At 47.6% G+C, this 27,498-nt stretch overlaps 1 protein-coding gene across 8 annotated transcripts in view; it reads left to right on the top strand.

Annotated features, from left to right (window-relative positions):
• Positions 1-27,498, top strand: part of cpeb3 (cytoplasmic polyadenylation element binding protein 3) — a 71,002-nt gene that overhangs the window by 12,837 nt on the left and 30,667 nt on the right. For 5 of the 8 annotated variants that reach the window (XM_020495003.2, XM_020495004.2, XM_020495007.2 and 2 more), the window contains exon 3: positions 13,475-13,628. In XM_020495003.2, coding sequence (XP_020350592.1) covers positions 13,475-13,628 — 154 coding nt within the window. The remainder of the gene's footprint in view (positions 1-13,474; positions 13,629-27,498) is intronic. The other 3 variants (XM_020495009.2, XM_020495008.2, XM_031835850.1) reach the window with 1 other exon arrangement.

Genomic DNA, 27,498 nt, shown 5'->3' with positions numbered 1-27,498 from the left:
GCCAGTAGTGCTTCAATCGGTGACCTGACTCACTCGAAGACCTTGAAGTAGTTGTGTCCCTTGCTCTTCAAGGCCCGCGGTTTAGTGGAGAAATAGGCAATGCTGCTTCATGGCAGGCAGTTGTTGATGTGTTCAGAGGGTTCCTGGTTCAAGCCCAGGTTGGGGCAAGGAGAGGGACGGAAGCAATACTGTTACAGTTGGGCCATCTGGGCGAAATCCCAAGGGTGTCTACTCGAACATTCTCCATAGTTACACTATTCTCCATAGAAACAGAATTTGAAAACTACAATAAAAGAACATGGCACATTTTGTCTATTGGTTTTAACAACCAGTGGGCCTTTTGGACGGGAACGAATATTAAGAGATCGCCGCAAACCCTCTGGATATGTGTACAGACGGGAGTGTATTGAGAGGTTCTGCTTTAGCAGGCGTGATCTGTTTTAAATCGATGAGATCTCGCCGCAGATGGTTCATGTGTAAAGTGAGAAATAATGGTACATTTCGAAACACGGTGGCAGACATGATAGATGTCAGCAGAGCTACAGCCTGCAGGGCAATCCGACGTGTGTCACTCGCCATAAAGACCCGACTTCGTTACCTTGTCTGCTGACCTAACCAAAGGGAACCAGCGTTGATTGTACTCATGCCAGGATGGCCTCTTTTGACCATGAGTAGCGTATCTGTATGTCAACAGAAAGGGGTTTAATTCCATCAACGTACAGCTTAGCTTCAACGAGGAGATGAAGATTATAGACGTGGTGACAAGGTGGCCTGGGTCCACCCACGATGCAGGGATCCTACGGGAGCGCACACTCCAGCGGGTGTTTGAAGAGGGTGGATGTGGTGGCATCCTGCTGGGGGACAGTGGATACCCACTAAAAAGGTGGCTGATGGCACCAGTGTTTTGGCACCCAGGACAGACCAGGAGCGGGAGTACAAAAATGCTTATGCTGAGGCGAGATGCCTTATTGAGCGACACTGCATCGGGGTGCTGAAGCGCAGGTTAGTAGCCTAGTTTTTCATTAGCAGCTAATAACATGACATAATACTGAAATAATAAGTCACTGTGTTGTTACCACACGGTCTTATTGTGTTGTGCTCCCACTGCCAAAGGGGTATATTAGTATGGAGAAGAGGCTGCCCCATCCTATGACTAAGCAAGGGTGCAGAGTTAAGGAAAACCATAGGGAACCTGCTGGTCCAGATGACATTGGAGGTCGATTGGCCCGGAATCACAACATCAATCAAATGTAGCCTATAGACCCCTTTCCAGTGCACTACACACTGACGTCATGCACAGATGCGAGAGGCTGTAAGAAAGCCATCGCCATCTGCTCCCATTCAACATAGCCTAGCTTTACATTTTATTACTTCTAAACAACTTTGGGTTCTAATACGCTTACAATTATGTTTTGATTCTTGCTAAGATTTATATTTGTTTGTGATCTTTGTAAAATAAAAATTTTGGATGGAGCGGTTCTTAGCTAGAATGCTAATGCTCGTTAATATACTGTAGGCTGTAGCAAAAGCTAGCCAAAGAGCCATTTTACTGGTTGAAGTTTAAGTGTAATGCGGTTGATTTGCGATGATGACACAAATACTATATTGAGCAGGACATTAATATAAGCCTTAATCTAATTATAATTCAAAAGTTGTGTGAAATGCATTCAAAAGCAACATGGGGTGAGAGCGAGAGAAACATGGCGCTCTCGGGATATGTTGTCGGAATCGGTTAAGCCACCGGGCTTCTCCGTGCATCGCGCCAACAGAGATAAATACCTTTATGGGAAGAGGAAGGGCGGGGTGTATGCTTTATGATTAACAACTCATGGTGTAATCATAACAACATACAGGAACTCAAGTCCTTCTGCTCACCCGACCTAGAATTCCTTACAATCAAATGACGGCCATTTTACCTAACAAAATAATTATCATCAGTTATCGTCACAGCTGTGTACATTCCCCCTTAAGCAGAAATCAAGACGGCCATCAAGTAACTTAACTAGCCTATATGCAAACCGGAAACCATAGTGGCTTGCAAAAGTATTCACCCCCTTGGCATTTTTCCTATTTTGTTGTCTTACAACCTGGAATTAAAATATATTTTGGGGGGGGTTTGTATCATTTGATTTACACAACATGCTTAACACTTTGAAGATGCAAAAATAATTTCCCTTGTGAAACAAACAAGAAATAAGACAAAAAAACTGAAAACTTGAGCGTGCATAACAACTCACCCCCACTAAAGTCAATACTTTGTAGAGCCACCCTTTGCAGCAATTATAGCTGCAAGTCTCTTTGGGTATGTCTCTATAAGCTTGGCCCATCTAGCCACTGGGATTTTTGCCCATTCTTCAAGGCAAAACTGCTCCAGGTCCTTCAAGTAGGATGGGTTCCGCTGGTGTACAGCCATCTTTAAGTCATACCACAGATTCTCAATTGGATTGAGGTCTGGGCTTTGACTAGGCCATTCCAAGACATTTAAATGTTTCCCCTTAAACCACTTGAGTGTTGCTTTAGCAGTATGCTTAGGGTCATTGTCCTGCTGGAAGGTGAACCACCGTCCCAGTCTCAAAGAAGACTGAAACGGGAAGACTGAAACAGGTTTTCCTCAAGAATTTCCCTGTATATAGCGCCATCCTTCAATTCTGACCAGTTTCCCAGTCCCTGCCGATGAGAAACATCCCCACAGTATGATGCTGCCACCACCATGCTTCACTGTGGGCATAGGTTCTCAGGGTGATGAGAGGTGTTGGGTTTGTGCCAGACAGCATTTTCCTTGATGTCCAAAAAGCTCAAATGTTGTCTTCTTCCATATGTTTGGCGAGTCTTCCACATGCCTTTTGGCAAACACCAAATGTGTTTGCTTACTTTATCTTTTAAGCAATGGCTTTTTTTCTGGCCACTCCTCCATAAAGCCCAGCTCTGTGAAGTGTGCAGCTTAAATTGGTTCTATGGAGAGATACTCCAATCTCCGCAGTGGAGCTTTGCAGATCCTTCAGGGTTATCTTTGATCTCTTTGTTGCATCTCTGATTAATGCCCTCCTTGCCTGGTCTGTGAGTTTTGGTGGGTGGCCCTCTCTTGGCAGGTATGTTGTGGTGCCATATTCTTCACATTTCTTTAATAATGGATTTAACGGTGCTCCGTGGGATGTTCAAAGTTTCAGGTATTTTTTTTTATAACCCAACCCTGATCTGTACTTCTCCACAACGTTGTCCCAGACCTGTTTGGGGAGCTCCTTGGTCGTCATGGTGTAGCTTGCTTGGTGGTGCCCCTTGGTTAGTGGTGTTGCAGACTGGAGCCTTTCAGAACAGGTGTGTGTATATATACTGAGATCATGTGACACAGATTGCACACGGGTGGACTTTATTGAACTTATTATCTGACTTATGAAGGTAATTGGTTGCACCATATCTTATTTAGGGGCTTCATAGTGAAGGGGGTGAATACATATGCGCACCACTTTTTCGTTTTTTATTTATTTTTTAAACAAGCTAAAAAAAAATCACTTCACCAATTAGGAGCTTTTTGTGTATGTCCATTACATGAAATCCAAATAAAAATCCATTTAAATTACAGGTTGTAATGCAACAAATAGGAAAAATGCCAAGGGAGATGAATACTTTTGGAAGACACTGTATATCCTGAAGCTTTATTTATTGTAGCTGGGGATGTTAACAAAACAGGTTTGAGAACAAGGCTACCAGAAATTCTACCAGCATATTGATTGCGCTACGCACATGGGCAGAACCATCGACCACTGCTACTCTTAACTTCCGCAATGCATACAAAGCCCTCCCCCGCCCTCCCTTCGGAAAATCCGTCCACAACGCCATCTTGGTCATACTGTCTTATAGCCAGAAACTCAAATAGGATATACCAGTGACGAGAACCATTTAACGCTGGTCTGACCAATCGGAAGCCACGCTTCAAGATTGTTTTGATCACGCGGACTGGAATATGTTCTGGTCAGCCTCAGAGAACAACATCGACTTATACGCTGACTCGTGAGTGCATTTGATAAAGAAGTGCATTGGAGATTTTGTACCCACTGCGACTATTAAAACCTACCCTAACCAGAAACCGTGGATGGATGGCGGCATTTGCAAAAAACAGAGAGTGATCCACCGCATTTAACCATGGGAAGAGGTCTGGGAATATGACTTAATATAAACAGTGTAGTTATTCCCTCCACAAGGCAATCAAACAAGTGAAATGCCAGTACAGGGACCAGGTGGAGTCACAGTTCAACGGCTCAGACACAAGACATATGTGGCAGGGTCTACAGGAAATCACAGACTACAAAAAGAAAACCAGCCACGTCACAGACACCGACATCACGCTTCCAGCCAAACTAAACACCTTCTTTGCCTGCTTTGAGGATAATACAGTCACACGGCCCGCTAACAAGGACTGCGCACCCCCCCTCTCCTTTTCCGTGGCTGACGTGAGTAAAACATTTAAACGTGTTAACCCTCACAAGGCTGCTGGCCCAGATGGCATCCCTAGCCGTGTCCTCAGAGCATGCACAGACCAGCTGGCTGGTGTGTTTACGGACATATTCAATCGTTCCTTATCCCAGTCTGTTGTCCCCACATGCTTCAAGATGGCTACTGTTGTTCCTGTACCCAAGAAGGCAAAGATAACTGAAGTAAATGACTACGGCCCCGTAGCACTCACTTCTGTCGTCATGAAGTGCTTTGAGAGACTAGTCAAGGATCATATCACCTCCACCTTACTGGACACCCTAGACCCACCCTAGAAGCAATCACCATCACACTGCACACTGCCCTATCCCGTCTGGAGCATAGGAATACCTATGTAAGAATGGTGTTCATTGACTACAGCTCAGCATTCAACACCATAGTACCCTCCAAGCTCATCATCAAGCTGGAGGCCCTAGGACTCAACCCCGCCCTGTGCAATTGGGTCCTGGACTTTCTGACGGGCCGCCCCCAGGTGATGAAGGTAGGAAACAACATCTCCACTTCGCTGTCCCTCAACACTGGGGCCCCACAAGGGTGCGTGCTCAGCCCCCTCCTATACTCCGTGTTTACCCATGACTGCGTGGCCATGCACGCCTCCAACTCAATTAACACGTTTCCAGATGACACCACAGTAGTGGGATTGGTTACCAACAATGACGAGACTGCCTACAGGGAGGAGGTGAGGACGCTCGGAGTGTTGTCAGGAAAACAACCTCTCACTCAACATAAACAAAACAAAGGAGCTCTGATCGTGGACTTCAGGAAACGAGCAGTGGTAGTACCCCCCCCCCCCCCCCCCCCCCCCCATCCACATCGACGGGACAGCAGTGGAGAAGGTGGAAAGCTTCAAGATCTTCTGCGTACACAATACAGACAAACTGAAATGGTCTACCCACACAGACTGTGTGTGAAGAAGGCGCATCAGCCCCTCTTCAACCTCAGGAGGCTGAAGAACTTATTCTTGTCACCCAAAACCCTGACAAAGTTGTACAGATGCACAATTTAGAGCATCCTGTCGGGCTCTATCACCGCCTAGTACGGCAACTGCATCGCCCATAACCGCAGGGTGTTGCGGTCTGCACAATGCATCACTGGGGGCAACTACCTCCCCTCCATAAGCACCCGATGTCACAGGAAGGCCAAAAAGGATCATCAAGAACATCAACCACCCGAGCCACTGCCTGTTCACTCCGCTACCATACAGAAGGTCGAGGTCAGTACAGGTGCAACAAAGCTGGGGCTGAGCGGCTGCTGCCTACATTGAGACCCAATTACTGGCCACTTTAATTAATGGATCACTCGTCACTTTATACAATATCACTTAAAATAATGCCACTTAGTAATGTTTACATATCTTACATTATTAATTTCACGTTTATATAGTGTATCTATACTATCATTGCACCTTGCCTATGTTGCTCGGCCATCGCCCCTCCATATACTTGCATGTACATATTCTCATTCGCCCCTTTAGATTTGTGTGTATTAGGTAGTTGTTGGGGAACTGTTAGTGCAGTAATATCTAACAAGTAATCTATCGGAACTAGAAGCACAACCATTTCGGTACATTCGCATTAACATCTGCTAACCACGTGTATGTGAGACACAAAATTTGATTTGTAAATAGAGGCTTTTCTTTTGCAGGTGTTCTATAAGAACTGCCCCTTGTTCTGCCAGCAACTTGTGTGTTTTCAAACACAGAAATGGGTCTATAGGTCAAGGCTAAATGAGAGACTGAAACTTTTATAACCAACCTATAAAGAAATATGTTGTAATGATTAAAAGCCGTATCCTCCTTTCTTTCCTTCGACATTTTGAAAGTCTTATTGGTAGCATTTACAAATGCAAAGACTACACTTAAAATGATTGTAAAATACATGTATTTATTTATTAAGAATTCAAAGGCTAATAGGCATATTCTGTGTACTATTTATTGTTGTTGGCTACAGTATAGTTAGTGTATGTTACTCCCCCTCACTCTGCAATAGTCTGTTGCTGCTCAAGGAACCTAATTTCTCAATATTAATTTATTTTTCTCAAGCTCCACATTTTCAATTTTCCCTCTCAGTTTCTCAGTTTCTGTCTCTCTCTATTGCCTTCTCTATGAACGCCAACTGCATCTCATTTCGCTGGTCTTGTCCCGATGCACCCTGCTCTGGCTCTGCGTTGTGGCTGTAAACGATGTGTCCGGGCAGCTCGAGTCCGTGTCTAAAAGACATAACAAACTTTGAAATTATAACAAGTAGCCTTAATAGGAGAGTGGGCAGCTTGTTGCATGCAGACCGTGGTCACAAGAAATAGAAGGACCTAACAAGGGCAAAGACAACATTGGCGCCTTGAAATATCCCGCACATATAGCCTGGCAGTTAGATAATGATAAATGAATGGTTTTAGTTTGTACTGTTGCTATTAATCGGCACTACTAGGCTGCTGTTAGTGGATGTGGTTCTTGAGCTTTTTTATCATCTTTGTCATTCTGCTGGGTGAATGCGCAAGGTGATGCCGTGCTGTCCACACCATCCATTCCCATGAAAGGCAGGGGAATCTGTGCCAAATATACAGTGGGGCAAAAAAGTATTTAGTCAGCCACCAATTGTGCAAGTTCTCCCACTTAAAAAGATGAGAGGCCTGTAATTTTCATCATAGGTACACTTCAACTATGGCAGACAAAATGAGAAAAAAAATCTAGAAAATCACATTGTAGGATTTTTAATAAATTTATTTGCAAATTATGATGGAAAATAAGTATTTGGTCAATAACAAAAGTTTATCTCAATACTTTGTTATATACCCTTTGTTGGCAATGACAGAGGTCAAACGTTTTCTGTAAGTTTTCACACACTGTTGCTGGTATTTTGGCCCATTCCTCCATGCAGATCTCTAGAGCAGTGATGTTTTGGTGCTGTTGCTGGGCAACACGGACGTTCAACTCCCTCCAAAGATTTTCTATGGGGTTGAGATCTGGAGACTGGCTAGGCCACTCCAGGACCTTGAAATGCTTCTTTACGAAGCCACTCCCGGGCGGTGTGTTTGGTATCATTGTCATGCTGAAAGACCCAGCCACGTTTCATCTTCAATGCCCTTGCTGATGGAAGGAGGTTTTCACTCAAAATCTCACGAAACATGGCCCCATTCAGTCTTTCCTTTACACGGATCAGTCGTCCAGGTCCCTTTGCAGAAAAACAGCCCCAAAGCATGATGTTTCCACCCCCATGCTTCACAGTAGGTATGGTGTTCTTTGGATGCAACTCAGCATACTTTGTCCTCCAAACACAACGAGTTGAGTTTTTACCAAAAAGTTATATTTTGGTTTCATCTGACCATATGACATTATCCCAATCTTCTTCTGGATCATCCAAATGCTCTCTAGCAAACTTCAGACGGGCCTGGACATGTACTGGCTTAAGCAGGGGGACACGTCTGGCACTGCAGGATTTGAGTCCCTGGCGGCATAGTGTGTTACTGATGGTAGGCTTTGTTACTTTGGTCCCAGCTCTCTGCAGGTCATTCACTAGGTCCCCCCGTGTGGTTCTGGGATTTTTGCTCACCGTTCTTGTGATCATTTTGACCCCATGGGGTGAGATCTTGCGTGGAGCCCCAGATCGAGGGAGATTATCAGTGGTTTGTATGTCTTCCATTTCCTAATTATTGCTCCCACAGTTGATTTCTTCAAACCAAGCTGCTTATCTATTGCAGATTCAGTCTTCCCAGCCTGGTGCAGGTCTGCAATTTTGCTTCTGGTGTCCTTTGTCAGCTCTTTGGTCTTGGCCATAGTGGAGTTTGGAGTGTGACTGTTTGAGGTTGTGGACAGGTGTCTTTTATACTGATAACAATTTCAAACAGGTGCCATTAATACAGGTAACGAGTGGAGGACAGAGGAGCCTCTTAAAGAAGAAATTACAGGTCTGTGAGAGCCAGAAATCTTGCTTGTTTGTAGGTGACGAAATACTTATTTTCCACCATAATTTGCAAATAAATTCATTCAAAATCCTACAATGTGATTTTCTGGATTTTTCTTCTTCTCATTTTGTCTGTCATAGTTGAAGTGTACCTATGATGAAAAGTACAGGCCTCATCTTTTTAATTTGGAAAACTTGCACAATTGGTGGCTGACTAAATACTTTTTTGCCCCACTGTATAAGCTATGTTGCTGTAAGGCAATATTTTAGAAGCAGGACCTCCTAGGTGGGTTTTTCAGGGCACCGCATCTTTTCATGCTCGTCATGAGCTCTTTCCCTTTCTTTCGCACGTTCTTCACTGATCTGCAGCCAAACTCCCCATTCTCATCATTTACTTTATTGTACTGAACAAAAATATAACTGCAACATGTAAAGTGTAGGTCCCATGTTTCATAAGCTGAAATTAAAGATCCCAGACATTTTCCATACGCACAAAAACCTTATTTCTCTCAAATTTGTGCAGAAATTTGATTACATTCCTGTTAGTGAGCATTTCTCCTTTGCCAAGATAATCCAGCCACCTGACAGGTGTGGTATATCTTGAAGCCGATTAAACGGCATGATCATTACACAGGTGCACCTTGTGCTGGGGACAAATAAAGGCCACTCTAAAATGTGCAGTTTTGTCACACAACAAAATGCCACAGATGCCTCAAGTTTTGAGGGAGCGTGCAATTGGCATGCTGACTTCAGGAATGTCCACCAGAACTGTTGCCAGAGATTGAATGTTCATTCCTGTACCATAAGCCACCTCCAACATCATGTTAGAGAATTTGGCAACTGGCCTCACAACCGCACACCACTTGTAATCACTCCAGCCCAGGACCTCCACATCCAGCTTCTTCACCTGCGGGATGGTGTGAGACCAGCCACCAAGACAGCTGATGAAACTGGGTTTGCACAACAGAAGAATACCTGAACAAACTGTCAGAAACGTCTCAGGGAAGCTCCTCTGCGTGCTCGTCGTCCTCATCAGGGTCTTGACCTGACTGCAGTTCTGATTTGTAACCGACTTCAGTGGACAAATGCTCACCTTCGATGGCCACTGGCACGATGAAGAAGTGTGCTCTTCACAGATGAATCCCGGGCAGATGGCAAACAGTGTGTAGGGTGTCGTGTGGGCGAGCGGTTCGCTGACGTGAACGAAGTTCCCCATGGTGGCGTTGGGGTTATGGTATAGGCAGCCATAAGCTACGGACAAGGAGCACTATTGCATTTTTATCGATGGCAATTTGTGTGCACAGATAACGTGACGATATCCTGAGGCCCATTGCTGTGCCATTCATCCGCCATCATCACCTCATGTTTCAGCGTGATAATGCACAGCCCCATGTCACAAGGATCTGTACACAATTCCTGGACGCTGAAAATGACCTAGTTCCTCCGTGGCCTGCACACTCACCAGACATGTCGCCCATTGATTATGTTTGGGATGCTCTGGATCGACGTGTACGACAGTGTTCCAGTTCCCACCAATATCCAGCAACTTCGCACAGCTGTTGAAGAGGAGCAGGACAACAATCCACAGGCCACAATCAAAAGCCTGATCAACTCTATTCGAAGGAGTCACGATGCAGCGAGGCAAATGGTGATCACACCAGATAGTGACTGGTTTTCTGATCCATGGCCCTACCTTTTTTTAAGGTATCTGATGCATATCTGTATTCCAGTCATGTGAAATCTATATATTACGGACTAATTTCATTTATTCCAATCGATTTTGATTTCCTTTATGAACTGAAATTGTTGCGTTTATAATTTGGTTCAATGTCGTTAAAAAGCTTCCAGATTGATATTTTTAAATCAAATCAAATCAAATCAAATATTTTTTTTATTTGATTTGATTTTTACTTCTTCTGTTTGTTGCAGTGCTATTGGACTTAACTGTCAATCTCTCGATGTTTGCTATACAGCTCTATGGTTTTCCTTATTTCTGAAAATGTGACATATGCTTGCTATCTCGTTATTTTTGGAAACTGATTGTAACAAGAAACGAGCACTGCCTAGCAGCCGTCACTTACGCCGGACTTAGCTACGACTTGTGTTATTTTCGGTTGGTGCAACAGGACATAGCCAGGCCCAAACTAGCATTTAAGACCACTTATTTATTTATTTTATGTCCAACTGGTGCAACCGGCCCCAGATGTGGAGACAATTTTAAGAATAGGGAGCAATGTTAACATGGTCTGTATCCCACATGCTGGTGTATTAACACAATCAAAGCAGTGGTGGAGTGGTCTGATAGATGCAGTATATAATGGGTATCTCCTCAGAGTCCTATTCATTAGGGCAGAACGTTGCAAAACGATTTGCGATGGATAATGAAAACAAGCATTGCTTATAGGACAAGTTCATGTCGTCCCTCCCTGTTACCTTCCATTTCGTGTCTAATGAACACAACCCAGGTATTTTAGCCACTGACTGTGAATGATGCCCTTCACTCTCTTTGTTCAGGATCAGGAGAGTGCATGGTGGTGGAAAAAGAGGGGAGGTGAATGAAAAACTCAGCATTTTAAATGTTTACCGTTTGTACCAAGTGGGCAGATTTTTATCTGCCGCTGCAGTGCTGTGGATCCAGAGAGGGGGGGAATAACGCTTTTGAATGCACAACAATAGCACTGGTGGCAAACAATGTGGCCCCGAGGCTAGGGCAGTGGACTCTCAGGACACAGCTGTCAAGGGCTAGGCCTAACACGAATTCACCAGGCACACTCTGTCACTTGCCTACACCCTCTTAAACTCATTCACTTACTCGCTGACTTACTCACCTACAATAAAAATTATATTTTATGATACGATCTACTATAATGTGTCTCCTTCTCAGGTCACTAGTATCAACACAGGCTCCATATTGGATCAGTCTCTCCCTCAATGAACCAGGAAGTGGGCCAAAATAACCTCACTGAATCAACTCTGTAGTCTGGGCCCAAATATATACCAAATGGCCCTAAACTTAATAGGCTGAACTTCATGCAGAACGATTTGCCTAATGCCCTACCCTCCTCCCTCTCGCTGTGAACGTTGAGGATTCAGATCAGATGAATGTAGGCTATTGAGTAGAATTATGATTGATTCCACTGCCCACTTGGTATTTTATTTAGAAACGAGTCCCAGGCAGCCCAGCAGGTGAATCTGTTCAAAAGGTGGGTTCAGCAGGTGGCGACGTAGCAGGTCAAGCTGGCCAGGAGGACTGACACACACACGGAGGGAGTGCTTAATCTTTGGCTGAAGGTCAGGCAGGTTTGGTGACGAGCTTCAATGTATTTCTGGCGCGTTCTTCACTACCATATTCTTATTTGTCCCGGTACATACACTCAGTGGCCAGTTTATTAGGTACACCCCACCTAGTACCAGGTCGGACCCCCCTTTGCCTCCAGAACAGCCTAAATTCTTTGGGGCATGGAACCGTTGCTCAATTTATATAAAGGGACATAACGTGTTGCAGGAAAACATTCCCCACACTATTACACCACTGTCAACAGCCTGTACCGTTTACAACGGGCAGGATGAGGCCATGGACATATGCTTTTACGCCAAATCCTGACTGCCATTAGCATGACGCAACAGGAACTTGGATTCGTTAGACCAGGCAATGTTTTTCCACTCCTTGATTGTCCTGTATTTGTGATCTGGTGCCCACTGCAGACACTTCTTCTTTTTAGCTTCTATGAGTGTGGTCGTCAGCTGCAATAACCCATCTGTGACAAGGACTGATGAGTTGTACTTTCCAAGATGCTGTTCTGCACACCACTGCTGTAGTGTGCTGTTATTTGCCTGTTTGTGGCCTGCCCGTTAGCGTGCACGATTCTTGCCGTTCCCCCACGACCTCCCATCAATGAGCTGTTTTTACCCACAAGACTGCTGATGACTGGATGTTTTTTGTTTGTCACACCACTCTCTGTAAACCCTAGACTCTGTCGTATGTGAAAAGCCCAGGAGGCTGGACGTTTCTGTGGTACTGGAACCAGCGTGCTTGGCACCGATGATCATACCACGCTCAAAGTCACTTAAGTCACACTTTTTGCCAATTCTAACATTCATTTGATAAGTAACTGAATGCCTTGATGCCTGTCTGCCTGCTTTTAAATAGCAAGCCTCAGCCACGTGACTCACTCTGTAGGAGTGAACCATTTGTGTTAGTGGGTTGGTGTACCTAATCAACTGGCTAGAGTATGCCACAGGTGATATGTTCAGAAGTGTTAACTTGATGATTTTGGAGGAATGGCTGTTATGTGACACTAGCCCAGGGATGGTCGTACACACCATATGGAAAAATCTTGAGTGTTTGAGGAAAGAGCACACTCTCAAATCACACCATACTTGGTCCTATCTCCCCTTGATTGGAATGTGTGTCCCTACTCTTGAAATCCTTTGCTTTTTACTTGCCAAGTGACATGTAGTTGTATCGATGAAATGATAAATGTATGTGCAGTGTGCACACCTTTTCCGATCAGACCAAGCAAAATGTGCACACTGTGCAGTCCCAGCTGCTAAAGTCAAATACTCACTCTCTCTGTTTCTGTTGGCTAATGTATGATATTGACTGTGATATTTGCTGCGATTACAAGATCAGCTGGTCTTGGCCTGCTTTGACGCTCCAACAATACCAGGGCGGTGTGTCGCTACATGAAAACATCTGGCTTCGACTCTGCCCTTAAGCAAAGGGAACCAACCAGAATTTGAACAACGAATTGCGAACACATGCACGTTTCCCATGGTTTCTGCTGTGTGATTATAGGCAGTATGGTATGTGATTTGGGCACAAGAGTTGTACGAGGCCCTCATTCAGTTGAAACCCTTGCTCTCCCCTTATCAGGGGTCACTGCTCAACTTTCAACAAATGGATGTGTTTGTCTGTTTTGTGCGTCTGTGTGGATGACGAGCTTTCCTTATTCTCTCACAAGTCATCGAGCTATTATCTCAAGCTAGTCTTAAGCAAGATGGTGTCGTAGTGGTGGTGTTGTGTTCTACTTTGATAACCAGCTGAGATAAGATGACTAACCTCTGACCCCTCTCTTCTCTTGCAGGACCGGAATCGGCCCTTTGATGCATTTAGCTTGCACTCTTTGGAGAATTCCTTAATGGATATGATAAGGACTGACCATGACAAAGGTAAACCACACCCAGCTGGTGGCCCACCAATGACTATCGCTGATATTATATGGAGGAATCATTTTGCAGGTTAGGAGTGTTCATATATCCACGCTTTTTTTGTTTTGTTGTTGGCTTCATGGCTTCATATTTGCGCTATTTGCCATCTCTACCACCAATACAATCTAGTTGAGTTGATTTTGCTGTCATAAATTGAATATGATCAATGAACCACTGGCCTTACCTGCAAAATCTTACACACTGTTCTTGTAATCTGTGTGTAGTGAATGCTTTAAAAAAAATCTCCCTTATGAGCTGCTTCTCAGCGTTGTCTTCTGACTTTAATCAAGTACTCGTGATGACATTTCTGCTTCTATTTCCTGGGTAAACATTGCTGTCACATGTAAATATGAATGTTGACAAGATGGCACTTGTGTCATCATGGTGTGCTGCCGTGTTTATCTGATGTTTTGAGTGACAGCGTGCGATTCGATTGCTCACATGTGTGCGTGGCCCTTTCGTGTGCCTTCTCGTAGGCGTGTGCTCTTATTGCAACCATATTCTTTGACAGACTTTAATGGCACAGGGAAGGTTATTGTGGTCTGATTTCTGTGCCTCTTTTTTTTAGTGAGTGGGGGGAAAGAATACAAGAGAATGTGAAATTGGTATGAAAACAATCTAAAGTTACCCCTTTATAGGTTACGCCCCTGCTGCGGGATGACAAAAACATTGATTCAAAACTCGATGGGGCCATACTTACAAACTCTTGATTAAACCTAAACTTATTCTTGAAATAAATGCTATATTTGAGCATTTCACCATAGGCTTTGAAAAAGCACCTGCCGAGTACCAGTCTCGTCAAATGCCTGCTGGTAAGCTTTTTTGACTTAGGATGCCACCTGGGAATGATTACAAATTACGGTACATTACTGCTATTCAACAAGACCATGAGCCTCTCTGATTTAAAAAATAAATAATAATTTATGAGTGGGCCAGCATCCTTGTGGAACACTTTCGACACCTTGTAGTCCATGCTCCAGCAAATTGAGGCTGTTCTGAGGGGAAAAGCGGTTGGAACTCGATATTAGGACAGTGTTTTGTACGCAGTATAAACATAGGAGGTTTATTCATATTTCTCTTTTTTTTTTACGTTACAGCCTTGTTCTAAAATGGATTAAATGTTTTTTTCCCCCTCATCAATCTACACACAATACCCCATAATGACAAAGCAAAAACAAGATTTATTGGGGTGTTTTGTTTCACATTTATATATATAAACAAAGTGGGGAATTATCACATTTACATAAATATTCAGACCATTTACTCAGTACTTTGTTGAAGCATATTTGGCAGCGATTACAGCCTCGACTCTTCCTGGGTATGACGCTACAAGCTTGGCACACCTGTATTTGGGGAGTTTCTCCCATTCTTCTCTGCAGATCCTCTCAAGCTCTGTCAGGTTAGATGGGGAGTGTCGCTGCCTAGCTATTTTCAGGTCTCTCCAGAGATGTTAGATCAGGTTTACGTTCGGGCTCTGGCTGGGCCACTCAAGGACATTCAGACTTGTCCCAAAGCCACTTCTGCATTGTCTTTGCTGTGTGCTCAGGGTTGTTGTCCTGTTGTAAGGTAAAGGTCATGAGCGCTCTGGAGCAGATTTTCATCAAGGATCTCTCTGTACTTTGATCCGTTCATTTGTTCCTCGATCCTGACTAGTCACCCAGTCTCTCTTGCTAAAAAACATCCCCACAGTATGATGCTGCCACCACCACGCTTCACAGTATGGATGGTGCCAGGTTTCCTCCAGACGTGACGCTTGGCATTCAGGCCAAAGAGTTCAATCTTCAGTTCATCAGACTAGAGAATTTTGTTTCTCATGGTCTGAGAGTATTTAGGTGCCTTTTGGAAAACTCATGTGCCTTTTACTGAGGAGTGGCTTGCGTCTGGCCACGCTACCATAAAAGCCTGATTGGTGGAGTGCTGCAGAGATGGTTGTGCTTCTGGAAGGTTCTCCCATCTCCACAGAGGAACTTCCAGAGCTCTGTCAGAGTGACCATCGGGATCTTGGTAACCTCCCTGACCAAGGCGCCCCCTCCCTCGTTTGGTCGGGCGGACAGCTCTCAGAAGAGTATTGCTGGTTCCAAACTTCTTCCATACAAAGATGATGGAGGCCACTGTGTTCTTGGACCTTCAATGCTGCAGACATGTTTTGGTACCCTTCTCCAGATCTGTGCCTCGACACAATTCTGTCTCGGAGCTCTACGAACAATTCCTTTGACCTCATGGTTTGGCTTTTGCTCTGACATGCACTGTCAACTGTGGAACCTTATATAGACTGGTGTGTGCCTTTTCCAAATCATGTCCAAACAATTGAAATTACCACAGGTGGACTCCAAGTTGTAGAAACATCTCAAGGATGAACAATGGAAACGGGATACACCTGAGCTCAATATCGAGTCTCATAGCAAAGGTTCTGAATTCGTACGGAAATTCTAGGGTATTGTGTGTAGATTGAGGGGATAAAAACGTTTTAATCAATTTTAGAATGGGGCTGTTACGTAACGAAATGTTGAAAAAGTCCACTGTATATCGTTTCATCCCTGGTATAACCAGTGCACAGGTCTGAGTAGGCTTTGCTAGTTTGCTGTCACGTGACAGCAGCAGGCATGCATGCAGCTTTACAACGAAGAAAACGTCTCTTCTCTAGCTCAAACGGTAAAAAAAAAATATTACCCATACAACCAGAGTTACCTTTTTTTTTTCATGTTGCGGGCCGTTTTAAACTAAACCCGGGACGATCCTTTTTGGTTTGATAACAAACAACTTTGTTCAGCCGTGTTACCTAGCTTACTAACAACCTGGTGACGTGACCGTGGGTCTAGGCAAATTTGATTGGCACTGGAAGAAAGGAAAATGTCTGCTAATCATGAGATGTGCTTCAAAGGTAGGATTCATATAGGCTTAATGTAAGCCTAAACTAATTATTTTATGTTGAGTGTATGTGGGAGAGAGAGTGGGGTGTGTGTTTATGTGAGTGGGGTGTGTTTGCGTGTGTGTTACAACTGAAGAGTAAAGAAGGTTTTCATGTGGTGTTTTCCCCTTACTGCCACAATGACATTAAGATCATTATGCGTTCCTTCCTCCAGCCAAATCACTGGTAGGCCTTTGCAAATATGAGAAAATCAGGCATTCTATGCAGTATTCTATTATAGTGAACAGTGTGAAGTTAAATTCATTATGTCTTCCATTGAGTAGAAGTGTGAATATCAGATCTAGGCAGTTTTTTTTTGTGTGTAGCACGTGCCCATAACGTTTAGGAAACAGGAACAGACTTCGAGGGGGAGGGGGGCAGTGCTGACGCAATACCGACCTGTGGTATCGCGGCCCTACTCGTTATCTTTGATACTTGGCCTGGTATGGTATCGTGGAGATGAGTAAAATGTTGGTAACAGTAGATGGTCATGCGCCGGTCATGGTACTATAGGGCTAAGTGTGCCAGGTTATCTCATGGGAAAAGCTCATATGTAGCATTTTAGAGAAAATGTTTTAGGTTTGAGGAAGAGTAAGCAAGTATGGACCCCATCGCATCAAACAAATGGGTTCAAATGTGTCTTGTTGGATTGCTGGGAACGGAACATGAGCGAAAAATGCCACTCCAAAGGCTGACGTGGTGATTATTTGATACAAAGAAACAGAAAATCAAAGCAATGGTTCAAATGCCTTATTTCAGGGGAATATGAAGGTATACCAAGGGCTGTCTTGGTCTAAGGAGAAAAGAGAGTTTACTGTCAAAAGCAACATGTTGTTTTGGAAAGGATACTCTCCCCAAATTCTTTCAACACCACACGTATGTCCTTGAGATCATTTTGTCAGAGTAGGTCACATTCCTATTATGAAAACTGACTCATGTTCAGTGTTGTTTTCTTAGCCTGCCTGACAGTGGAAATGTTCGGGGGGTGTATTATGAGTTGCTGCCTGCTGCGCTCTCATGCGTAGATTCTGTTTTTTCAATATTGTGTCGAGCGAGCATTGTTTCATCGCTGCAAAGGTCGTCTCGTTCCTGGCCCGACATCACTGGAACGAGAGAAGGGGACGGAGAGACCAGAATCTACTGCAAATGTTCTCTTGTTGTTGTAAATCGGCTTGTGCACACAGGGAGCCTGGAGAGAGTGGGGGGAGACTGGAGAGAGTGGGGGGAGACTGGAGAGAGTGGGGGGAGACTGGAGAGAGTGGGGGGAGACTGGAGAGAGCGGGGGAGACTGGAGAGAGTGGGGGGAGACTGGAGAGAGTGGGGGGAGACTGGAGAGAGTGGGGGGAGACTGGAGAGAGCCTGGAGAGAGTGGGGGGAGCCTGGAGAGAGTGGGGGGAGCCTGGAGAGAGCGGGGGGAGCGGGGGGAGACTGGAGAGAGCGGGGGGAGACTGGAGAGAGCGGGGGGAGACTGGAGAGAGCGGGGGGAGACTGGAGAGAGCGGGGGGAGACTGGAGAGAGCGAGGGGGGGGTGACTTGGTTCGAGGGGGGAAGACTGGGGCGGGGAGGGACTGGAGCGAGGGGGGGAAGACTGGAGAGAGAGCGAGGGAGACTTGAGGGGGAGATTTGAGAGGGGGACTGGAGAGAGGGAGACTGGAGAGAGGGAGACGAGTGAGACTGGAGAGAGGGAGACGAGTGAGACGGGAGAGACTGGAGACGAGTGAGACTGGAGACGAGTGAGACTGGAGTCGAGTGAGACGGGAGAGAGACTGGATACGAGTGAGACTGGAGTGAGACTGGAGAGACACTGGAGAGAGACTGGAGACGAGTGAGACTGGAGAGAGACTGGAGACGAGAGAGACTGGAGACGAGTGAGACGAGAGAGACTGGAGACGAGAGAGACTGGAGACGAGTGAGACGAGAGAGACTGGAGACGAGTGAGACTGGAGAGAGACTGGAGACGAGTGAGACTGGAGACGAGTGAGACTGGAGACGAGTGAGACTGGAGAGAGACTGGAGACGAGTGAGACTGGAGACGAGTGAGACTGGAGAGAGACTGGAGACGAGAGAGACTGGAGACGAGAGAGACTGGAGACGAGAGAGACTGGAGACGAGAGAGACTGGAGACGAGTGAGACTGGAGAGAGACTGGAGACGAGTGAGACTGGAGACGAGAGAGACTGGAGACGAGAGAGACTGGAGACGAGAGAGACTGGAGACGAGTGAGACTGGAGAGAGACTGGAGACGAGTGAGACTGGAGAGAGACTGGAGACGAGTGAGACTGGAGACGAGTGAGACTGGAGACGAGTGAGACTGGAGACGAGTGAGACTGGAGACGAGTGAGACTGGAGACGAGTGAGACTGGAGACGAGTGAGACTGGAGACGAGGGAGACTGGAGAGAGGGAGACTGGAGAGAGGGAGACTGGAGAGAGGGAGACTGGAGAGAGGGAGACTGGAGAGAGGGAGACTGGAGAGAGGGAGACTGGAGAGAGGGAGACTGGAGAGAGGGAGACCGGAGTGAGAGCGAGGGGGGGAGACCAGAGTGAGAGCGAGGGGGGAGACCAGAGTGAGAGCGAGGGGGGGGGGGGTGGGGGACTGGAGCGAGAGCCGGGGGGGGGAGACTGAGAGCGAGGGGGGGGGGGTGGGGGACTGGAGCGAGAGCCGGGGGGGGGAGACTGGAGCGACAGCGGGACATTTCCACAGGGAGGGAGACTTGAGAGGGAGACGGGTGAGACTGGAGAGAGGGAGACGGGTGAGACTGGAGAGGAGGAGACGCGTGAGACTGGAGGGGGGGGGACGCGTGAGACTGGAGAGGAGGAGACGCGTGAGAGGGTGAGACTGGAGGGGGAGACTGGAGCGAGGGAGGGGGAGACTGGAGCGGGGGGGGAGACTGGAGCGAGAGCGAGGGAGGGAGGACACTGGAGAGAGGGGGGGGTGAGACTGGAGCGAGGGAGGGAGGACACTGGAGCGAGGGGGGGGGGGGGGGGGGGAGACTGGAGCGAGAGCGAGGGGGGGGAGACTGGAGCGAGAGCGAGGGGGGGGGAGACTGGAGCGAGAGCGAGGGGGGGGGAGACTGGAGCGAGAGCGAGGGGGGGGGGAGACTGGAGCGAGAGCGAGGGAGGGGGGACACTGGAGCGAGGGGGGGGTGAGACTGGAGCGAGAGCGAGGGAGGGAGGACACTGGAGCGAGGGGGGGTGAGACTGGAGCGAGAGCGAGGGAGGGAGGACACTGGAGCGAGGGGGGGGAGACTGGAGCGAGAGCGAGGGAGGAGACTGGAGCGAGGGGAGGGGGGGGGGGGAGACCCGAGCGAGAGCGGGGGGGGGAGACTGGAGCGAGAGCGAGGGAGACTTGAGGGGGAGATTTGAGAGGGGGACTGGAGAGAGGGAGACTGGAGAGAGGGAGACGAGTGAGACTGGAGAGAGGGAGACGAGTGAGACGGGAGAGACTGGAGACGAGTGAGACTGGAGACGAGTGAGACTGGAGACGAGTGAGACTGGAGTCGAGTGAGACGGGAGAGAGACTGGATACGAGTGAGACTGGAGTGAGACTGGAGAGACACTGGAGAGAGACTGGAGACGAGTGAGACTGGAGAGAGACTGGAGACGAGAGAGACTGGAGACGAGTGAGACGAGAGAGACTGGAGACGAGTGAGACGAGAGAGACTGGAGACGAGTGAGACGAGAGAGACTGGAGACGAGTGAGACGAGAGAGACTGGAGACGAGTGAGACTGGAGAGAGACTGGAGACGAGTGAGACTGGAGAGGAGGAGACTGGAGGACGAGTGAGACTGGAGACGAGTGAGACTGGAGAGAGACTGGAGACGAGTGAGACTGGAGACGAGATGAGACTGGAGAGAGCTGGAGACGAGTGAGACTGGAGACGAGAGACGAGAGACTGGAGACGAGAGAGACTGGAGACGAGATGAGACTGGAGAGAGACTGGAGACGAGTGAGACTGGAGAGAGACTGGAGACGAGTGAGATGGAGAGAGACTGGAGACGAGATGAGACTGGAGACGAGTGAGGACTGGAGACGAGTGAGACTGGAGACGAGTGAGACTGGAGACGAGTGGAGACTGAGACGAGTGAGACTGGAGACGAGTGAGACTGGAGACGAGTGAGACTGGAGAGAGGGAGACTGGAGAGAGGGAGACTGGAGAGAGGGGAGACTGGAGAGAGGGGGACTGGAGAGAGGGAGACTGGAGAGAGGGAGACTGGAGAGAGGGAGACTGGAGAGAGGGAGACTGGAGAGAGGGAGACTGGAGAGAGGGAGACTGGAGAGAGGGAGACTGGAGAGAGGGAGACTGGAGAGAGGGAGACTGGAGAGAGGGAGACTGGAGAGAGGGAGACTGGAGAGAGGGAGACTGGAGAGAGGGAGACTGGAGAGAGGGAGACTGGAGAGAGGGAGACTGGAGAGAGGGAGACTGGAGAGAGGGAGACCGGAGTGAGAGCGAGGGGGGGAGACCAGAGTGAGAGCGAGGGGGGGGGGGAGACTGGAGCGAGGGGGGGAAAACTGGAGCGAGAGCAAGGGGGGGGGGGGAGACCCGAGCGAGGGAGGAGACTGGAGCGAGAGCAAGGGGGGGGGAGACCCGAGCGAGAGCGGGGGGGGGAGACTGGAGCGAGAGCGAGGAGACTGAAGCGAGAGCAAGGGGGGTAGACTGGAGGGAGAGCCGGGGGGGGGGGGACCCGAGCGAGGGAGGAGACTGGAGCGTGAGCGGGGGGGGGATACTGGAGTGAGGAGGGGGAGACTGGAGCGAGAGCGAGGGAGGGGGGAGACCGGAGCGAGAGTGAGGGAGCGGGGAGACTGGAGCGAGAGTGAGGGAGGGGGGAGACTGGAGCGAGAGCGAGGGAGGGGGGAGACTGGAGCGAGGGAGGGGGAGACTGGAGCGAGAGCGAGGGAGGGGGGAGACTGGAGCGAGGGGGGGAAAACTGGAGCGAGAGCAAGGGGGGGGGGGGGGAGACCCGAGCGAGGGGGGGAATACTGGAGCGAGAGCAAGGGGGGGGGGGAGACCCGAGCGAGGGGGGGAGACTGGAGCGAGAGCGAGGAGACTGGAGCGAGAGCAAGGGGGAAGACTGGAGGGAGAGCCGGGGGGGGGGAGACTGGAGCGAGAGCCGGGGGGACTGGAGCGAGAGCCAGAGGGGTGGGGGGGGGTGGACTGGTGCGGTGGGGGGGGACTGGAGCGAGAGCGGGGGGGGGATACTGGAGCGAGGAGGGGGAGACTGGAGCGAGAGCCGGGGGGGGGGGAGACTGGAGCGACAGCGGGACATTTCCACAGGGAGGGAGACTTGAGAGGGAGACGGGTGAGACTGGAGAGAGGGAGACGGGTGAGACTGGAGAGAGGGAGACGGGTGAGACTGGAGAGAGGGAGACGGGTGAGACTGGAGAGAGGGAGACGGGTGAGACTGGAGAGAGGGAGACGGGTGAGACTGGAGAGAGGGAGACGGGTGAGACTGGAGAGGAGGAGACGTGTGAGAGGGTGAGACGGAGACGGGTGAGACTGGAGAGGGGGAGACGGGTGAGACTGGAGAGGGGGAGACTGGAGAGGGAGAGAGAGCGAGTGGAAGGCTGAGTCCCAGCCAGATGGTTCAACATTCATGCCCCATCACTGTTTACTCCCAGTCCTCGTGTCAACAGCGTGGGCCTGCCTTCAGAGAGGCGTGCTGCAGCTAGCCCTGTCACAGCCGGTCTTCCCTGTTGGTGTCCCCCTCCTTTGACTCCATTGGCTGAGGCTGCCCATAGCGCTAGTCTAATACAGCAAGGCACAGGACAGCTAGCTTGGTCCCAGATCTTTTTGTGCTGTCTTGCCAACGGTCATTGACACTGATCAGAGAAGTTAGCAAGATGGCACAAACTGATCTGGGACCAGGCTAAAGGACAGCCACCGAGGTCTGTCACTTGCATATCCTTTCCCTTTGTTATTATTTCAAAGTGAGGAAGAATTGTGTTGTTCTTGTTGACAGTGTAATCAACCCCCCCCCCCCCCAATCTAAACAATCATGCCGACAATAATAGTGTTCTTTCAAAGACTTTTCTCTCATACCTAGCATTTTGTACCCCGAACCTTGAGTGTTGTTTGGGATTCCAATCATGTGTGAGAATGAGAGGTTAGGCGAGAATGGGGGGGGGGGGGGAGTTGCACAGAGGCTGTGAATGTGAACCCCTCTCTTCCTGACTATGACGGTGAGAAGGGCGAGAATCTAGAGCCTTGACTCTGAGAGGAGTCAGTCCAGAGAGAGGGAATGGGGGGGGGGGGGACTACTGACTGCCACTCCATTCTTGTGATCCTCTTTAACTCCTGAATGCTGATTAATCAGATCGGAATGGCATGCATGGGGAATTTACACTCTGCTTTCAAAGGGAGAGGTGCCGGGCTGGGATATCGTGATCAAACGGGTACTTTTTTCTTTTCTTTTTGCTCCACACTGGAGCGCATGAAGTGAGTCCCGAAATTGGGTCAGCTTAGCTCACGTGTGGAGAGTCAGTAGTTAGGCTTTCCCCTGCTCCACAGTTCCTCCCCTCGGCCTGGAAAAACACCAGCAGCCTGAGCCTGACAACAGACACCACTGCAAGCCACCAGGCTGTGGCTATGGCGCACACAGTCCTTCTCACACACAACCACATATTCTGATCACTCTGACACTAACTGCTCCGTAGACGTGTGTGTGTGTGTGTGTGTGTGTGTGTGTGTGTGTGTGTGTGTACTGCCACATGCAAATCAGGCACTATTCAAAGCACTCATGTCAGTACGCTGAACACAGACACACACACACACACACACACACACACACACACACACAGCTCAGCTGGTCTGCCTCACATGATCTTATGCCTCAGCTACAAACAAATTCCATTGTCGCTTTGTTTTTGCACTTGAGCTTTTAGAAATGGGCTGTTGTGCGTTTTAGCATTTTTATTTAGTGATGTTTTGAATTAACGTGAATTTCGTCAGTGTGGAGAAACATGTAGCAGCCTCTGCTTCTATGCAAATGTTGTTGATCAGTCGGCTAATATAAGTCTGCAAACGGTTTGTTTGTCATCTGTGGACTCCACTGGTTTAGCCAAAACGAGCTAAAAAATAATCAATACATGCCCACACTCCTATTGAATATACATTCACCTGTAATTGTGAATAGGCCTAAGCCATCTTTATTTTCCCTGTTCATCAAGAGATTTACCATTCAAATAAAGTGTTACCATTATGTTAGATTGGTAAAAACAAAGTCACATTTGTTTGATTTTTGAAAATATTTTGTCTCTAGGAAATTTTCTCATCCAAATGTTCAAATGTATTGATGTTGAGCATTGGCCTAAACTATCGTCCATCCGCCTCCTTGACCCCCAAAAATCGTCATCGGCCCTAAAAAAAAAATCTATGTTGGTTGTTCTCTACCTTCCAACGCTACCGCTGTCTGGACAACAGCCAGAGTGTGGTCAAGACATCTTCTGCAACTCTGCTGCACCTGGGAGCTGAAGGTATGGCAACACACTCCCAACAGCCATGTATGCTTAAACATACACTACACGACCAAAAGTAGGTGGACACCTGCTCGTCCAACATCTCATTTCAAAATCACGGGCATTAATGTAGTTGGTCCCCCCTTTACTGCTTTAACAGCCTCCACTCCTCTGGGAAGGTGGTCTTCTAACTGTAAATACTCATCTCAACTAGTTTAAAGGCCCAGTGCCGTCGAAAACGGGATTTTTCTGTGTTTTTATATTTCTTATATATGTGTGTGTATATATGTATATATATATATATATATATTTCTAAACTATGAGGTTGGAATGATACATAGAAATGATGATAATGCCGTTTTGGTATATATATATCAGCCTGTTTTTGTTGGATCGAGTTTTGGCCTGCCTGGTGACATCCCCAAACCAATAACAGAGAGGTTGAGTACAGACCCATTGAGCAATGGTGTTTTGTTGATTTTATAGGTCAATATATGTTAAAACCTTACTATTGACTCCAATTTTATCCGGAGGGAAGGTACAACTTCAGAGTTAACAGATGATGAAAGGGAAAGGGCAGTGAAGGTTGGTTCGTTTGGGTCAGAGAGATGTCACAGCAGCTTGACCTTGAGGTAAAAGGACGTTGAAAGGTCACCCAGACAATCAGGTCCTTTTGGCCAGGCTGACCGATTAAACTGAGCTTGACCTAGACCAGAAAAATGACGGCTAACTCAAATGTGCACCTTCAATCATTTGAAGGTGCCGTCATTGTAAGTAAGAATTTGTTCTGAACTGACTTTTCTAGTTAAATCAAATAAAACATTTGCTCAATCGCCGACACTAAGAAGATTCTGCACTTTAAACAGTCATTGTCGGGAGATGAGGTAAGAGTACTTTCTAAGCTTCGTTGGCAGTGGTAAAGGTTAGACACACACACACACACACACACACACACCAACTAGCTCCATTAGCTTAGTTAAGCCTTTGTCCATCCAGCCTCTACCAGCAGAAGTTGATGAGATGAGCTTTGACGAAAAACAGTCTTGTAGTCTTATTCTGTTGGCCTTTCTTTTGAGTGTATTCTTGATTGTTTTTTTTGCAGAGAAAGATGTCTCATTTCCGCAACATCTCGGGTAAATAAAGCTGACATTTGTCCTTTGCGGTTTTCAGACAGTAGGGGAGTTGCTGTTCACTGCCAGTAGCCCGAGTGTGAGATCTCATTCTCTAGTCTCAAGGTGTTTTTGTCGGGCTGGGTTAACATTTCCACACCTCCCCGTTGACTTGCCAGTCCTCCCCATAACTGCTGCTCTGGCTTTTTCCAAAGGCAGTTATTGGGGAGCTTTAATATGTTCTTTAATGTGGAACAGAGGTTGAAAAACGTGGCAGAGTCAGAGAGAATTCCAGGTGTGAAGCAATGGCTGATGAGCACCTCATGGAATCTAGAGGAAGGTTAACCCTTTAGGAGCATAATATGCTGTACAATGCTTCTCTAAATGCAGCCCATTGAAAACCAGTCCATTTAGGCTAAACCAAACACACCTAGCCTTTCCTAAGCGCTAGTCTGGGGAGGGTTCTGCATAAACATCAGAGGTGGTTTGGAGAGATAATAGACTAGCGTCTTCACTCTGTCCAGTTCACCAGTAGTGTACAGCAGCTATATTTCTCCAGTCCAGTGCTCCAACACAGTGTTTCTTAATCCTGATCTTGGGGACCCCAAGGGTTGCACATTTTAGTCGTTGCCTTTAGTGCTAAACCTGATTCAAATCGTCCAAGCTTGATGATGAGTTGATCATTTGAATTAGCTGTGTAGTGCCATGGCAAACACTAAACATGCACTGCCTTTGGTTCCCCAGGATCCCCCCCCCAGCCCACTGACTGATCACAACCCCCCCCCCCCCCCCCGCCCAAGCCCTCGGTGAGGAAATGTCACCAGCCCAGCACCCTGATGCCATGCCACTGAACTGGGGAAGCAGATGGCACTGGCCCAGAGCTATTTTAGGGCTTTTGGGAGCAACTGTCCATCTTGTCACCACTAGAATGCCTGGGAGGTATTTATTAAGCACCAAACGGAAGATAACAGACAAACGGGGATGGAGTACCTGAACGTGTCCACTAGAAACAGTCATTTTCTCCTACCGTTACAAAACATTTTGCTACAGTGCTCCCTAATGAATACAACCCTGGTTTAGGTAGGACCACCATGGACCCCAGCTATTTAAGAGGCAAAATGGAGGCATCACATCGCTCTCCTCCCAGTGCACCTAGAGCTAGGGGGCTGGATATATTCCATGTTGGCTGTGACCTAACACTCCAGTAATGCTGTGAACATTTGTAAGTTTTACTGTACATTGTCAAAAGGTTTGTAAATCCATAATGTTGTACCTGAAGACACAGCACGTTGTGGTTCCTATTGAGTGTCTCGCCACAGTTCAAGCCAAACCACACATTTTAAATCTAGAGTACGAGTCAGGGATGTTATTATACCAAGTCGCTATCTTCCATCTCACATTGTTTACCATTTCGGAGAAACAATGTTGCTATGTCCTCTGGTCTACTGAGTCTGACTATATCGATTAGAATATTATTTTGGCATCCTTTTTGACAAGTAGCACAACATGCTCGCTCAGTCGTGTCACAATACGGTGATGCTGGCACACCCAATAAGATTTCTTCACTCAAGATAGCCAAACCATGCCCTCATTCAGTTAGAAATAGCAGTATGTGGGGAGGAGAGAGAGGGTGAAAATTGACTCGGTGGGTGTGTGCGTGCGTGCACACACTCGCTCTTTTTTTTACAGGATTGACTATGCAAAGGATTGCCATATAAGCCCCTCTGTTCTCATGCTGGATTATGACTCGTTGAGAACTGTGAGGAAATCCACATCTGCTCTCATCTGTTGATCTGTTGGATGGTGGATGCTGCACTGGTTCCTCCCCCTCTCTTGTTTTCACCCAGAGAGCACTACAAGTTTCACTGTGGTTTCCAGCCTAGGAGGAGGACTGGGCCATATTCATTAAGCCCCAAACGGAAGACTACGGACTTGAAAACGAAAGGGACCGTACCTCAACTTGTCCAATAAGCAACGCACATTTTCGCTCTCCGTTTCTAAGCATTTGGCTCTTTTCTGCCCTAATGTATACGACCCTGGTCTAAACTGTTGAAATTATTTTTTCTGTCTGCTGCGGCTTAGTTTTGAAACATTTTCGACACATTTGCGCCGTTCCAGCTTGCGACGCGGCTGCCACAGTCTCTCTCAGGTTTCTCTCTATATATAGACACCCACTCGGTAAACCAAGATGTCTGCCCCTGCCATTACCCTTGCTTTGTGGACATACTGTCGAGACTAAGTGCAGATGTTTAGCACTGTGTTGAAACATGTTGCCCTGTTGGAGCCAACACGTTAGTTGCACGTTTTCTGTTGGGTAATGGATGTAGAAATATATCTGCCTTTTAGAGGCAAGGTTGCCTTGCCGGACCATTTCTTTCATTATATGAACCCTGTTTCTCCGCTGTCCATGACGGCGTTTTGCTGCTCATGT

This window comes from Oncorhynchus kisutch, linkage group LG11, assembly GCF_002021735.2.
Source record: "Oncorhynchus kisutch isolate 150728-3 linkage group LG11, Okis_V2, whole genome shotgun sequence".
Taxonomy (NCBI): domain Eukaryota; kingdom Metazoa; phylum Chordata; class Actinopteri; order Salmoniformes; family Salmonidae; genus Oncorhynchus; species Oncorhynchus kisutch.
Note: the sequence above shows the minus strand (reverse complement) of the source record. Positions and strands in the feature narration are given on the sequence as shown.